Here is a 16,651-nt window from a genome sequence, read left to right on the forward strand (position 1 = left end):
TTAATCCTTGTAGCATCACTGAAAAGCATATAGGGGAAGCTCTCTTCTTTCTGTTTGAAAAGATAAGGAGACTGGGGTCCAGAAAGAATTGTCTTAAGGCAAAAGAGCCAGTTTATGACTGAGCTAATTGTTGTTATTAGACATTTCAGTCTTATCTGAATTTTCATGACCCTATTTGGAGTTTTCTTGGCAAAGATACTGGAGTAGCTTATATTTCCTTCTCCAGCTCATTTTACAGATGGGGAAACTAAGTTACAAGGTTAATTGACTTGCCCAGGGTCATACAGCTTGGAAATGTCTGAGGCCGAATTTGAACTTAGGTCTTCCTGACTCCACTGTGCCACCTACTTGCCCCTATGACAGTCCTAGAGTAGAACCTAAATTGCCTGACGTCCAATCAACTACTCTTTCTGCTGCTACACACTGTTGGTGGCACTTTACAAGACTGGAAAATACTTTTCAATAATTATAAATAGGGAATGCATCTTAAAATGATCATAAGACTTGGGCTCAAGGTCAGCCTCCGACACATACTGGCTATGCAGGCCGATCACTTAGCTTCTCAGTGTTCTAAGGCTAGGCAACTCTCTCAGACTCTACTTTGTAGAGAAGGTGCTGATCTTCATGAGTCGATAGAATTTCTTCACCTGGGAATTCCCTTTACTAATGAAATCCTGGGCCTTTCTCCTATCTCCTACCTCCCTCATATGTGTGTGTGTGTATCTCCCTCCCAGGGGGTGTATGTATACATATACATATACATATACACATATACATATATACATATACATATACATATATACATATGTGTGTATACACCTCTCTCCCGTGTGTGTGTGTGTTCATTTATTTATGTAGGATATTATTTAACAAATCCCCATTGTGAGGATAAGAGAACTGAGGCATAGACAGAGATTTCAGTGATTTTCTCTTAGTCACACAGCTAATTGATAGCCAACCTGGGACCATTTTTTCTGACTCTAGGTCCAATTCTTACCATACTGTGCTGCCTCCCTTATTTATTTGTGTATATTCCCCACTTTTCTAAATGAATGTATTTCTCATCTCCTCTCTACTTCCATCACACATCAGCATTAAGGATTAATCTGTAGATCTCTTTTGATTTAAGTATACCAGTTGCAACCATTTGAAGGAAAGTTCTTTGTACCCATAACTAAAGTTGTGAAATGAAATGAGTTGTTAGTGGTCAGCCTTCTAATGCAGCTTAAATATTTTTGTGATTACTTCATATTTTTAAACGTCGTTTAAAGGCTTTTCTTCTTCCTCATGAGTTAGCATATAGGATATATTTAACAAAGCAGCTTTTTATCTCTTAATGAACCATGGAGGAAGTCCTCAGACTGGTTTTTTTTTATTCATTCCTTGAATGTAGCTTAATGTGTGTGGTTTATAGTAAAATATATAGAAACAGAAAACACCCCTAGACCTTCTCCACCCCCCAAGATCTTGATTGCATAGTGGGTGAGTGAGGGTAGGGGATAGGTAGAAGCAAAGAAGAGAATTCCAATTTCTAATAAAAATAGAAGCAAAGAAGAAAATTCCAATTTCTAATAAAAATAGCAATGGGTATTCGATTTAGTACTGGTATGAATGATTGCTGATGGAGCTAGGACCCTGATTGGAACAAATAATAAACTGCCCTGAAGTGGTTGCGCTATTTGAATTTTCCCCTGCAAATTTCCATTGAGCTGGAAACAGTGACCATATGTTGCACAATTATAACTTTGAATAGTATGAATTTGAATGCTTATGTCAATTTCAGGGGGATTCTTTATTTGCATTAATCGGGACTTAGCTTCAACATGACCCTTGGGAATGTGTGTTGTATCTTTCCATTATTTGGTGTCTTTATTGATAAATTAATGTGGACTTGGTGTTGTACTGTATATTGGTTGTCAAGTACCAGACCACATAATAAAAGATAAAAAGTTGTTTGATGTTATAAAATGAGTATATACTTTGTGCTAACTCTTGAGGCAGAAGTACTTTTAAGGAACACAAAAAGTGTGAAGCACAATCTTTGGCATATAAATGTTTAATAAATCCATGTTGAATGAGTAAATGATCTCTTTAAGCGTCATTATAAGCAGCACATGAGAATGATCTAACAATGGGAAATATTTCCTTTCAAGATGGCGGTATCCTTTAATGGTGGCAAAGAGTCCTGGATTTGGAGTCAGAAGACCTGGGTTTGAGTCCTGGCTCTGATATTTATTAGCCCTTTGGCTTTGGCCAAGTCATTTAACATCTCCAAGCCTCAGTTTTTTCATCTTCAAAATGGGGATGATAACACTTGCATTACCTACCTCTGACACTATCTAGGGCACCCTGGACAAATCACTTAACTACTTAATGCTTCTCTTAAACTGTCAGTTACAAAGAATGTGCCAACCTGAAATGGTAGAGGGAATTGCCCCTTTTAGGCATTCTCTGTACCAATTAAATTACAAGAAGAGTTCTTAGTCCTCATTAACTACCTCATAGGGCGGTTGTAAAGAAGGTGCTATATTCATTTGACCTGTTATTAATGGAAAGTATAGAGTAGGAGTCAAGAAACATGGGGTTCAGATCATGCTTCTCCTCCAAATTACTGCCACCTCCTTTCCCTGACCCCCAGGTCAACCTCTTTCAGTTGAATCTGTAGGGCTATATCTGTGAGCTTCCTTCCAGCTCTAAAATTTGAGGATTTTTAAGCATGTGAATAAGGAGCAATATACTGGTTACAGTTCCATCCATCCATATGCAGCAGTACAGATTTATAGACAAACCTTGTTCATCCCAAATAATTGCGATTTCCTTTACAAAGTTGACGCATAATTTTTGAATCTTAATTGGATCCCGATTCAGCTATTTCTGGAGAAGGAGTAATGAAACTTAATACTTCAGTCATCTGTGAGGTCAAGATAAAATACATATTGCACTAGTGAGATTGCATCCCCTCTGAGCCTTAATAGATATTCTTTAAGAGTTTCTGTGGCCAAGAAAACTTCTCAGCTTGAAGCTAACCTATTAGTGAGTTCCTCCATACATAATGAGCTTATTCTGCTACTGCCTTCAGTGTATACTAGTTATATGAACCCAGGCAAATCATTTAACCTCTTAGTGCCCTAAGCAACTCTCTAGACCCATTAAGATTTTTTTTTAAAGTGTCAATCTGGGAGGAAGAGGAGGAAAAAAGTATTTATTAAGCACCTACTTTGGACTATGCTCTCTAGAGATATTTCATATGATGGTCCCAACAACCCTGTGAGATTAGGGGCTATTGTTTATCGCCATTTTACAGATTAGGAAATTTAGGCAGACCAAGTTTTTTTTTTAATTAATTTATTTTGAATTATCAACCATCACTTCCATAAGCTTTTGCATTTTAAATTTTTCTCCCCCTCCCCTCCCCCTTCCTCAAGACAGCATGCAATCTGATATAAGCTGTACATATACATTCCTATTAAACATATTTTCACATTACTGATGTTGTAAAAGTAAGAATTAGAACCAATAGGAGGAACCACCAGAAAGAGGAAACAAAACACAACAGAAGAAAAAAATAGCAAATAGTATGCTTCAATCTGCATTCAAACTCCATAGTTCTTTCTTCTTTGTGGATAGCATTTTCTATCATGAAGCTTTTGGAGATGTCTTCGATCCTTGTATTGCTGAGAAGGGCTAAGTCTATCAATGTTAGCCATCACATAACGTGGCTGTTACTGTGTACAACGTTCTCCTGGTTCTTCTCACTTCACCCAGCATTAGTCCATACAAGTCTTTCCAAGTTTTTCTGAAGTCAGCCTGTTCATCATTTCTTATAGCACAATAGTATTCCATCACATTCATATACCACAACTTGTTCAGCCATTCCCCAATTGATGGGCATTCTCTCAATTTCCAATTCTTTGCCACCACAAAAAGAGCTGTTATAAATATTTTTGTTCATGTGGATCCTTTTCCCATTTGTATGATCTCTCTGGGTTATAGCCCTAGAAGTGCTATTGCTGGGTCAAAGGGCATGCACATTTTTATAGCCCTTTGGGAATAGTTCCAAATTGCTCTCCAAAATGGTTGGATCAGTTCACAACTCCACCAACAATGCATTAGTGTTCCAATTTTCCCACATCTTCTCCAACATTTATCATTTTTCCTGTTTTGTCATGTTGGCCAATTCGATAGGTATAATGTGGTACCTCAGAGTTGTTTTGATTTGCATTTCTCTACTCAATAGTGATTTAGAGCATTTTTTCATATGACTATAGATGGCTTTAATTTCTTCATCTGAGAACGAGGCAGACCAAGGTTAAGTGACTTGCCTAAGGTCACATAGCCAGTAAGTATCTGAGGTGGGATTTAAACTTAGGTCTTCTTGACTCCAGGCTCAGCACTTTATCTACTGTACCACTTAGCTGCCTCAATTCTTCTTGCCTTTCTTTTCTGAAAGGCAGAAGGATATAATGGAACAATCTTTGGATTTGCCATTAAGAGACCTGTGTCTGTATCTGGCCTCTAATACCTACTAACTGTGTTACCTTAGGCAAGTCATTTCACATCTCTCAGCCTCAGTTTTTTCATCTGCAAAATGGTAATGATATACACTCTACCTATTTCATAGATTCCTTGTGAAGAAAGCACTTTACTTACCTTAGTTATCTATAATGTGTTGTCATGCCTAGCAGCCATAAAGATCAATCCATCAGCAAACATTTATTACATCCCTATGTGCCAGACATTGTGCTCAATGCTAGAGATAAAGCGACATTTATTAAACCCAGAGGCAAAGTCACTCTCAATTATATTTTCCTGGTGGTTGGAGGGAAAGGAAGGGAAGGCTTAAATACAAAAACCTTTTTGACTAAATCTTTTTTCCTAGTAAAGCTAACTCAGAATGACCTGTATTGCCTTGAGAAGTGGCAGTTTCAGTATGGTGCCAAGGAGAAAACATGAGATTTGGAGTCAGAAGGTATGGGCTCCAAGCTTGGCTCTAACATCATGTGACCTCAGGCAAGTCACACTCTTTGGGCCTCAGTTTCTTCATCTGTAAAATGAAGGGCTTAGACTAGATGAGCTCTACAGTCCCTTTAAGATTTAAATCTATGATTCTATGATCTTATGGTCTGTCATGGGCACTTGTCAAATAGGTTGGAGAGGGCATTTTTGTTTAGTTAATGTAAATATTGGGTTTAATGGCTTCTGAGGTCTCTCATGGCTCTGAGATTCTGAAACTCATGTGATGGCCAGAGAAGTAATTTTTAGCTAACTACCAACTGACATTGTGGGAATATACCAATATATGTTAGAATCCCAGAAATTTAGAGATGGAAGGGGTCTTACAGAATGATTTACCAAGTTCACATCCTGGCTCTATTTCCTACTCACATGACCTTGAGCAAGTTAGTCCTCTTTTTTGGGTCTCAGTTTCCTTGTCTGTAAAATGAAAGGCTTGGATTTGGTGGTGATCATGAAGGTCCCTCCCAGCTTGAGCAGGCTAGGATGGTACAGTTATGCTGCAGGGATGCCAATTCTATCTGCACACACACACACCTCCCAGGAGCTACAACAGGGTTAACAAAACACCGGAAAACCCACCAAAATAGCCAGACATGCTTCTTCTTTTTTGTGAGCTGTTCTGTGCTTGAACACAGAGTATTCCCGTGACTTGTTTGTGGTTGACTGAGTGTTTCCCTTTTCAGTCATATTTCCTATCCTGGCCAAGATAAGAACTGCTGCTGAAACCATTCTGACCAAAATATACGGCACAAAAAACACAGAAAATAGTAAAAAAAAAAATGATTGGCTGCAGGCAAAGCCATAACTAGGGTACAAAGAGTGGGCAGGCTCTTTAGTCCCTACAGTCTGACCTGACTGCTGCCATATTGGCCTGGCAGCTGGGGATGGGAGAGGTCCTGAGGCATATGTATATATGTAAGATATATGCATGCATGACACATACTTAAAAATATATAGTATATTCTACATTAATATATGCATTGTGTGCACACAGTATATGTACATGCATAATGTACTGGTATATACACAGACATGAACACTCAATATACGTATATGCATATATATTTGTATGTATAGTATGTGTGTGTAACTATATCACCTGACTCTCTCTCACACACAAACCGTAATGATCATCAAAATCCCTTGATATTTAGCTAAACTGGGAAGACTGCCCCTTTCTACTTCCATTCATCCCCTGTACAGGTTACCCTATTGCCTTAACTTCTTTTCAGTTTCACAGCTTTCCTAGGTATCTATTGTAATCTGATCTTACCTGAGTAGGGATGGAGGAGTATGGTAGGGCACAGCATAAACAGACCCCAAAGTGTGATCTTACTTGGATGCCCAAGAGATGGTTCTGTATATACTTTGTTAGTCCTCTGGTAGTTGGCAACATTCAGTTTTTATTGAGGATATGAAGGGTCCCTAGAAATGGGAGATGATTTTAAATGTATCTTGCAGTTTGTGTGTGTGTGTGTGTGTGTGTGTGTGTGTGTGTGTGTGTGTGTAGGGGGTGAGAGTGGTTATAATTTTATTGACTAAGGCAAGGTCTGAAGGTCTCATGATTTTAAAAGTTTGGCCCAACCAACATCTTCTCAGTGATAGGGAGCAGTGATTTTTATAATGTGGTATTGCCTGTACTTTTTTTCCTGGCACGAATTAATCATTTTACTTGAGAAGTCCATTTGTTTTAAGAATAGACATCATTTCGTTGGTATCTTTTCCAAAATAGGGCTTCTTTTTGCATCAATTGATTTTTTCTTTTTAAGAAATTTTCCATTTTCTAATTCTAAACTTAATAAACATTTAACAAGATAAGCAATTTCAAAAAGAGGGTTGTGTATGGAATTGCAAATCTCTACTATTCAAGACTTTTTCTTTTAAGTACATGACAAAGTCATGTATCTTTCAAAGTTATCTTGCTTATCAATGTTTTCCTTCTTGCCTTCCTTAGGTTCTCTTCTATGATTTAAGAAAAATGCTTCAATGATCTTGTCTTTTTCTTTCAACAACTCTGTTGCTACCTTGTCTTATTTCTGCCCCCTTGCCCCATTTAAAAAACAAAAACAAAACCCTTATAACAAATATACATAGTTAAGCAAAACAAGTTTGCACATTGGCCATCTCTGAAAATGTATGTCTCATTCTACACTTAAAGTCCATCATTTATTTCTCTCTTAGGAGATGAGTAGTTGGCATCATCATTTGTCCCCTTTAATTGTGGTTGATTTTTGCATTGCTTAGAGTTATTAAGTCTTTAAATGTTATCTTTACCATCTTTACCATGTTTTTGTATCAGTCGTTCTCTTTGTTCTGCTCACTTCATTCTTTAATTCATACAAGTCTCAGATTTCTCTGAAACTATCCCTTTCATAATTTCTCTTTTTCATTAATTTTTTTCAATTGTCAAGTATTTATTTTTTCTCTTTTACACCTCCCTCTCACTAAAAAAATCATTGTAAAAATTAGTATAGTCAAATATAACAAATTGCCATATTGACCGTTTCCAAAAATATGTGTCTCATTCTGCATCTTAGTCTATTATTACTTCTCATTCAGGAGATGGATAGCATTCTTTATCATTGGTCCTCTGGAATCATGCTTGATCTTTATGTTGATCAGAGTATTTAAATCTTTCAAATTGTCATTGCTCATTTGTACAATGTTAATGTTACTGTTGATGTAGTTTTCCTGGTTGTGCTCACTAATTCTGCATCAGTTCATAAAAGTCTTCTTAGGTTTGTGAAACCATCTCTTTCACCATTTCTTACAGCACAATAGTATTCCATTCCATTATTTTATCATAAGTTATTCAGTCATTCTCTGATTGCTGGACAACCCCTTAGTTTCTAATTCTTTGCTACAACAACAAAAAAGCTTCTATAAATACTTTTTTTGTGTGCATAGGGGCCCTTTTACTCTTTATTTGATACCTTTGTGAGTATAGACCTAGTAGTATTACTGAGTCAAAGGGTATGCACAGTCAGTATTTTGCAGGGGGCATAGTTCTAAATTGCTTTCCAAAATGTTGGACTAGTTCACAGCTTCACCAGTAGCACATTAGCGTGCCCTATTTTCCCACAGACCGCCCAACAATCATCAGTTTCCTTTTTTTGTAATCTTTGACAATCTGATGGGTATGAGATGGAGCCTTACAGTTTCTTTTAATTTTATTTCTTTGAATTATTCATGATTTTGAGTACTTTCTCAAATTGATTATTGATGGCTTGGAGTTTTTCCTCTGAAAACTGCTTGTTCACATCCCTTGACCTTAATCTATTGGAAATTGGTGTTTGTTCTTTTATATTGAATCAGTTTCTTATACATCTTGGATATGAGACTTTTATCAGAGAAACTTGCTGTGCATTGGCTTTCCTCAAAAACTTTAATTTTACGTAATCAAAATTGTTCATTTTATCTTCTGTGATCCTCTTTACCCTTTGTTTGGTAATGAACTTTCTCCCTCTTTATAGCTGCAAAAGATGTTTCCTTCTTTGCTCCTCTAATTTTTTGATGTCACTCTTTATATCTAAATCTTGTGTCCATTCGGGCTTGTGTGAGTTGTTGTTTTACATTAATTTCTGCCATATTGCTTTTTATTTTCCCAGCAGCTTTTGTCAAATAGTGAGTCTTTATGGCAGGAGATGGGGTCTTTGGATTTATTGAACACTATGCTATTATATTTGCTTTGTTTTGTAGGTTGTATTTTAGTAAATTGCACCAAATAGTTTTGATGATGTTGTATAGTTTGAGAACTGGTACTACTATGCCTCCTTCTTCCTCGTATTTTTTCGTTATATCCCTTCAGAGTCTTGATTTTTTTTTGTTGTTATCTTTTTTATCATTATCTTTTCTAGCTCTCTAAAGTAATTCGTTAGTGGTATAATTGACATGACACTGAATAAGTCAATTAAGTTAAGTAGTGTTGTTCTTTTTATTATATTAGCATAGCCTACCCATGAGCAATTAATATTTCTCTGGCTATTTAGTTTTATATTTATTAATTCTCCTTTCCATTCTTTTCTATCTTTCATTTAACATTGAATTTTATATCTCTTGATTAATTTTTTCCTGTCTTAGAGTCCTTTTTCTTTTGAGATTCTGTTTGGACTCATTATGGAGTTACTTCCTTTTTCTGCATTTATATCCTGGGCTACTTTCAGTCCATAGTATTTATCCTGTTGGATATTTTTTCCCCATTTACTTATAGCTCCAGCTTCATTTTCTGGGTTGGGATTGTAAGCTCAGGTCAAGATCTGCTTCTTTTTATAATCTTGGATGCTGTGAGTAGGCCATGCTTGGTCCTGGGTACTGTGGCTAAGACTAGGCTACATTCTCTGCAGGAATTCCTTGGTTTTGGTATGGGGTTCTGGTGGTTTGACTTAGGTTTTGACCTCAACCTCTTCTATGTCTCATTCTTGAAATCTGGATCTGGCTGTGTGACTGGCCCCAAAAAGACATTGATTGCTCTGGTAGGTGCTATAATAGCCCTGGCTCTTGTAATAACTCAGCAACAGTCTAGTTTTTGCTGTAGTTTAGGCATAGGCTTCCTGGGTACTGGTCTGGTTCTGTGTTAGCCTTTTATCCTGATGTCGCTCTGATGGGCTCTGGATGTCCTACACTGGTTACTGGTCATGCCCTATCAACTGCTATGTCTTGGTCATTAGATGCCTGGGTGCTACTGTAGCCCTGTCTCCTACTATGGCTAGGGCGTGGGCTGACTGGATCTGAACTTGATGCTGATTTGGCCCCATTTCCTGCTGCAGGTCTGGGTAGCTTGTGCACTGTGCTTTCCACTTACTGAGCCTTCACAGATTTCTGGAAATCTTGTGAAATCCTAGACTGGATAGAAGATCTTACAGTCATTTCTCTTTGGTTTTCTTTATAGTGTTTCCCTCACCCACCCTACCCCCCCAACTCCTACCTCTGATGGCCATTACTTTCAAGTTTCCTTTAAGCCCTCATTCTGTGATCTCTTCTCTTTGATTGGAGTGGGTCCCCCAGTGGAGGAATTTCAAGAACCACATCTTTTCCAGGCAGTCTGACATTTCAGTCATCCCAGGGGGGTAGTAGCAATTTCCTATCAACTTCCCCAAGGTGAAAAATATTAAAACTTTGTAACTGTAGGAGTACAATGACGTTTCTTAAGACCAGCATCACAGAAATACATTGAAAATCAGGAGTCAATAAGACTGGCTACCTACAAGCTTCTGGTAGCCCATATAGTGTCTCACCACAAATAAACAATTTATTGACTTTACACCTGACACGAAAATTCATATTTTGTTCAAGGGCAATGTGATATTAAAAAAAATCAGAACTCTTCCTTTCTTTCAGACAGTGTGGCATAGTTTGCTTTCTGCATGGGCTGGATGGTTTCTAAGGCCCCTTCCAACTCTTACAATGAGAATTTCCGTGAATAACTACACAACTCTTATTCCTACACCCCCCCCCCCATTTTGCCCCCTTAGTTGGCTGATCTACTAGGGAGGAATTTTGGAAAGAATTAGGCAAGAATCATACGGGATGAGACAAAGGGCTTAGAGGTTTTTGATCACAGTCAACAAACAGAGCTCTGTGTTTTTGTTGTTGTTGTTGTTTTTTTAACAAAGCACACTTACTACAAGTAGTTTGTTCATTGTTACAAGGATTATATGACAACAATTACTCTGAGTTTTAGTAATAATAATAACTGACATTTATATTGTACTTTAAAGTTTGTGAAGTATTTTATGTGTGCAAATCATTCATCTGTAACTTCCGTTTTTAAATATCCTTATTTAACCTTTGGATGGGAAAGCCCTTCATTGGAGGGTTCCCATTTGGTTTCACAGTCTCCCCTGCAGGACTGTTCCTGGCTTTTCGTTTTAGGTTTAAAAGTGTGGTGTATTTTTCACCTATTGGCCTAAAAAAAAACATCAGTTGGCCTTGGTAACATATTTAACCATCAAGAATATCACATGAAAGGAATGAACATCTGGGGCTAATGCAGCTGAGCATCTAATTTGTCCTTTTACATTGGTTTTCTTAGCATGTAGCACCCATGCCCTGGACATAGTAGTGTCTTAATAAATTTTTGTTGAATTATTGTTTTTGAATGATGTAGGGTTTTCTAGTAGACTGACTCACTGATAATCTTATCATGTATCTGATGTTTCATTGCTTCATTTGGACAGTATCTTAACCCTGAATTCTTATGTTCATTAGAGGCATTGTTTCTGTTCTCAGCTATACTTTTTTGTTTGTTTCATTAAGGGTGTTCAGTAGGAAAACCAGGTAATGACAGTCACTTTTTAGCTGTCATTCAGAAAGAAAAAAAGGTTGAAAAATTGCTGTGACAAGTATAGATCTTAGTCTGAGGGAAGAAGCAAGGGGAGATACATTATTTTCTTTCACATGGTTATTCCTTCTGGCTGCCATATGTACATGATTGGAAGATGTTGACAAGCCTGGAAGGGATGTAGAAAGAGCTATGTAGGCAGACAATAAATGAATCTTTATTTTGCTTTCTTATAGATGCAAGAAAAGGCAAAAGACATTTACATGACCTTCTTGTCCAGTAAAGCCTCATCACAAGTTAATGTGGAGGGACAGTCTCGCCTAAATGAGAAAATCCTAGAGGAACCTCATCCTTTGATGTTTCAGAAGCTGCAGGACCAGGTAATGGGGATCCTTTTTCAACTGACTCTTAAAAAATATTTTTTAAAGTGATGGCTTTGTATTGCACTTCAGAAAACAGTGTAATTATAGTAAGATCTGATTTGTGAAGGCCACTGCAGTGAAAGCTAATTGACATTTGGAACCTTCTGAAACAGTGGATTTAAAGTGCAATATTGTCCTGATCTTAATTCTTTACCTTGTGACTCAGACTCCCTTCCATCAGGTCCTATGTGCAATAGATATTTGACCCAGAAGGGATCTTAGATGTCAATTGAGCCTGTAGTCAAAACTATCTGGGTTCTAATCCTGCTGTGTGACGATGGGCAAGTCACTGTCATTTTGTTGAGGTTTAGGGGTATGGAGACCCCAAAATAATGAGAGCAAGAGACACAGATCCTGCCTGAACGAATTCGACCCAAGCCTTCTTTTAGCCAAAGGCAAGGTTTATTAAAAATCCGCAATATTGGCCAGACTCTTAAGGAATCTAAGCATTTGTATCACTAATGCAAGCAGGCCCAGTTGAAACTGAGCCATTGGCCAGATTTTAAGAATCTAAACCTTTGGCTAGACTCTTTTTTTTTTTTAAATGAATTTTATTTTAGATTCAAACACCAGAACACAAATACAGAATAGGGAAAAGAAGAAGAAAAAACATATCATAAACTTAAATGTTGGGACTTAATTACAAAGTAAGAAATAGAAGGCATGTCATTGTGCATAGCAGAACATAGGAGAGGATTCAAAATATGTAATGATAAATTTTCATTTCAAGAAAGCCTGTATGATAAATACTATATGTTGTATTGAAAGCTGTCCATCTTTGCTTCCTTGTAAATTTTCTTTTGTTCTCTGCTGTGCACTTTTTTATTTTGTTCTTTTTTTTTTCAATGACAAAGATCTACAATGCCATTCATGATTCCAGAGGACTGATGATGAAATATATTATCCATTACAGAAATGTGATAAATTTAGAATACAGAGTGGTGGTGTGTGTGTGTGTGTGTGTGTGTGTGTGTGTGTGTGTGTGTGTGTAAAACCATTGAGGGAATTTCCTTTCCTTGACTATGCATATTTGTTAGGAGGAATTTGTTTTTCTTTTCTTCTTTTCCTTAGTGGGTGGGGATGGGAGGGAGAGAAGAGATTTCTGTTAATTTTTTTAAATTAAGAAATTCACAAAGGACAGCTAGGTGGCACAGTGGATAGAGCACCGGCCTTGAAGTCAGGAGGACATGAGTTCGAATCTGGCCTCAGACACATAACACTCACTAGCTGTGTGACACTGGGCAAGTCACTTAACCCCAATTGCCTCACCCCCCCCCAAAAAGAAATTCATGGCGGGGGAGGGGGGGAGGCATTGCTAAGATATGAAAGGTTGCATACACTTTCAGATGAGGTCACTGTATTGTTAGTTAACTGTTTTGCTTTGTTATAAGAGACCTGTCAGAAAGTGAGACTAATCTATAAATGTTTGTAATGCAAAAACAAAACACATTAATAAAAGTTTAAAAAACCCCAAAGATCTATTTTCTCTCCCTTCTCCCCTGCCCCCTCCTCCCTGCTCCATGAAAGGGGAGAATAAACCCTTGTAACATATCATAGCCAAGCAAAGCAAATTCCTGCATTGGTCATCTCCAAAAAGCATAGGGCACATATTGCACCCCAAGTTGCAAGTTATCATTTTGCATCTATAGAGAATCATGAGAGTGGACCTGAGAGGCCATCTGTCTCATTTTACAGATGAGAAAACTGAAGCCCAGAGAAGTTAAATGTGACTCAAGGTCACACAGATAATAAGAGGCAGAGCTAGAATTTCAATCCAGATCCATTAAAGTATTCAAGTCATGTGTCTATAACACTCATACATGCATGCATGTATATATGTGTGTCTGGTGTCCCAAAAGTTTTATGGCAGTTTTACGCTTTTAAACTTAAAGCTGTAAGATGTAAATTGATATAAGATTTACTGAACCCTTTCCTTACCACAACTATATGTAGTGGGAAGTGCAAATATTTTTACATTCATCATTTACAAATGAGGAGACTGTGTTCACAAAACTAATGTGCCAAAATTCAAACCCAGGTCTCCTGATTCAGGGTCCATTGTTCTTTTCACTACTTTCAATACTTCCTATTTTCATTATCTGAGAAAAAAAATCAGTTATTTGCAATAAATCATTCCCTAGTTGATGCTTGATAAATGAGGTAATTATACTTTCAAGTTTTAGGCTAAATTTATAGGCTTGGTTTAACAGAATATTGTATTAGTTACACTTTATTCTATAGACTCAAAATATCATAAAGTAGATACAGTAGTGATGTCCTGTTTGAGGAGGCAGTTGATAACAGTATCATTGCATGTGTGAGTGTGAGAAGCATTCCTTCCTGGGCTATATTTATATGAAGACTGGCCTTTGGCTTAGTTACCAAGCATTCCGTTTTCAGTCTGGAATGAACTTCAAAACTCAATTTGTCCAACGCCCTTATTTTACAAGCTGCATCCCACTCTGATCACTATATTCCAGAGGTGGTCAGATCAAGGTAGAACGCAATGAGATGAGCACCTCTTTTTTCTGGACTCCATACTTGTCTTAATGTAACTTAAGACTGTATTGGCAACTGGGTTGATCTGGGTGATTCACATTTTGAGCTTATAAGTCCATGGGAATCTTCTTTACACATCCTATTGTGTAGTTACACCTCTCTGTACTTGTACAGTTCATTGTTTGTTTTTAACCTGAGGCCAGGACTTTGTATTCCTCACTATTATGTTTATTATTAAATTATAAGAGAGAATGCAACTATTTTATGTCATTCTAAAGAAAAATGAGAGCGGCATAGCTTGTGAAAATCTGATCTCATATTGTTAAACAGTAGACGGACTGGCAGACTTTGAAGGATGAGAATTTTTTCTAGATGCATATGCAAAAAGACATCAAAACTGAGACTGAAATATCAGAATGATATTGGCACAAGTGAAGAAACAGATGGTTCTGTTCAGTCCCACGCTGTGGGATTGAGCCACATGCAGCAGTGTGGAGTACAGTTGGCAAAGGAGGGAATTTTAAGTGACTAAAAGTAAGCAACTTCAGGTCCCTTTGTTAAAACCTTTTGTTTGAGGAGATGGAAAAGTTTAATGTCTCTGAAGGTATATATGAATGAAAATACCCTCTTTAAAATCAGGACTAATTCTAAGACAAATATTCCAAAGACACTTTGGGTTCCCATTTCACTTCTCTAAAATTCTGGCTCTGGAGAAGTTTTGTTGGCAACCACCAAAATACACTTTCAGAATGGTCTCTAGTTCTCTTTCTTTCCCAAAGGGCCTCCTACACAAGTCCTGTTTCCAGAAGTAAAAGAGGGAGAAACTAAGTAGGGGCATGTTTCGAACTGATGGGTTTCATGTAGTTTAAAATAAAAGCAAATCTCAGCAGATCTGGCTTTGCATGGGGCCTCTTGGCTTTGTGTTGGAGCCGCCAGAATAGATTGTTCTGCACTTTCAGTTCTCCCAAAACATACTCATGGGGGAAAATTTAGATTCCCTTTAGTTCTGCATCCAAGTACAGAAGCACTTCACTTATCTGACAGCCTCAACTATCCAGAACATAGCTAAGAACCTGGAAGAAAAAGAAAAGATCTCTGAGTGGCTAAAACAGATATCACAAAGTTCATAAACTGGTCATTTAAATGATCATTCAATGCCTATTTGCTCTTTTTAAAAAACCCAAAATTTTAACAAATGTAGTTACATAGTTTCTTAGCCCCTGTGTGATTAGAAACAGCAAAATATACTGCGTGTGGGACTTATTAAAGGGAAACATGAAGAGTCATCTAAAGTGATTGCTTCCACTTCTTCACCCTAACCTTATTTGAGACATATACATACATATTTGGGCAGCTAGGTGGCAAAGTGAATAGAGGGTTGGGCCTAGAGTCAGGAGGATTTATCTTCCTGAGTTCAAATCTATCCTCAGACACTTGGTAGTTGTGTGACCCTGGACAAGTCACTTAACCTTGTTGGCCTCAGTTACTCATCTGAAAAATGAGCTGGAGAAGGAGATGGCAAACCGCCCCAGGATCTTTGCCAAGAAAACCCCCAGGGGGGTCATGAAGACTCAGACACAACTGAAATGACACAACAACAAAACATACGTATTTAATACATATCCATTTCTCTAAATTATAGAAAGCAGACATAAGAATTTCAAACTCAAACTCAGCATAGGACGATCTCAGTTACAATATAACAAGCATTTATTACGTGCTTACTTTGTGCTAAGCACTGTGCTATATATAACAAAAGGCAAAAACAGGGCCTGAGCCCCCAAGGAACAGGGGAGACAGCGTGCAAATAACTATGTACATATAAGATATATACGATGTAGATGGAAAGTAATGCCAGAGGAAAGACACTAGCATTGGGCAGGGTTGAATTGGGGGGAGGGGTGGCTCTGTGTTTTGGAACTGGACAATTCCTCCTGCAGAAGGTGGGTTTTGAGTTGAGTCTTGAAGGATGCCAAGAGTCAGAGGTGAGGCGGGACGGCATTATGGACTTGGAAGACAGCCAATGAAAAAGCATGGAAGTGGGATATAGAGTGTTATGCTCCATGGACAGCAGAGCCAGTATAAGTGGATCACAGAGTGAAAGGGAATGAAGTGTAAGTAGATTGGAAAGGAAAGATGGAACCAGGTTGTGAAAGGCTATAACGCCAAGCATAGGAATTCCTATATGATCCAGTCCAGTTTATTGAGTGGGCAGCATGGGAAGATTGCTGGTGGTGGTGGTAACATAGTCAGACCTGAGCTTTAGGAAAAATTACTGTAGATGCTTGAGTGGAGGACTGACTGGAGTGGAAAGAATTTTGAAGCAGGGAAACCCATTACAAGGCTGTTGCAGTAGTCCAAGTGAGAGGTGCTGAAGCCTTGTACTTGGGTAGTGTGAGTGGAAATAAGGGGACATACACAAGGGATGTTATAA

General features: G+C 37.8%; 1 protein-coding gene across 2 annotated transcripts in view; it reads left to right on the plus strand.

Annotated features, from left to right (window-relative positions):
* RGS10 (regulator of G protein signaling 10) overlaps window positions 1–16,651 on the plus strand; it is a 70,802-nt gene that overhangs the window by 29,576 nt on the left and 24,575 nt on the right. For both annotated transcript variants that reach the window (XM_027851852.1, XM_027851851.1), the window contains exon 4: window positions 11,533–11,676. In XM_027851852.1, coding sequence (XP_027707653.1) covers window positions 11,533–11,676 — 144 coding nt within the window. The remainder of the gene's footprint in view (window positions 1–11,532; window positions 11,677–16,651) is intronic.

Source organism: Vombatus ursinus, unplaced genomic scaffold (genome assembly GCF_900497805.2).
Source record: "Vombatus ursinus unplaced genomic scaffold, bare-nosed wombat genome assembly UNPS02009205.1, whole genome shotgun sequence".
NCBI lineage: Eukaryota > Metazoa > Chordata > Mammalia > Diprotodontia > Vombatidae > Vombatus > Vombatus ursinus.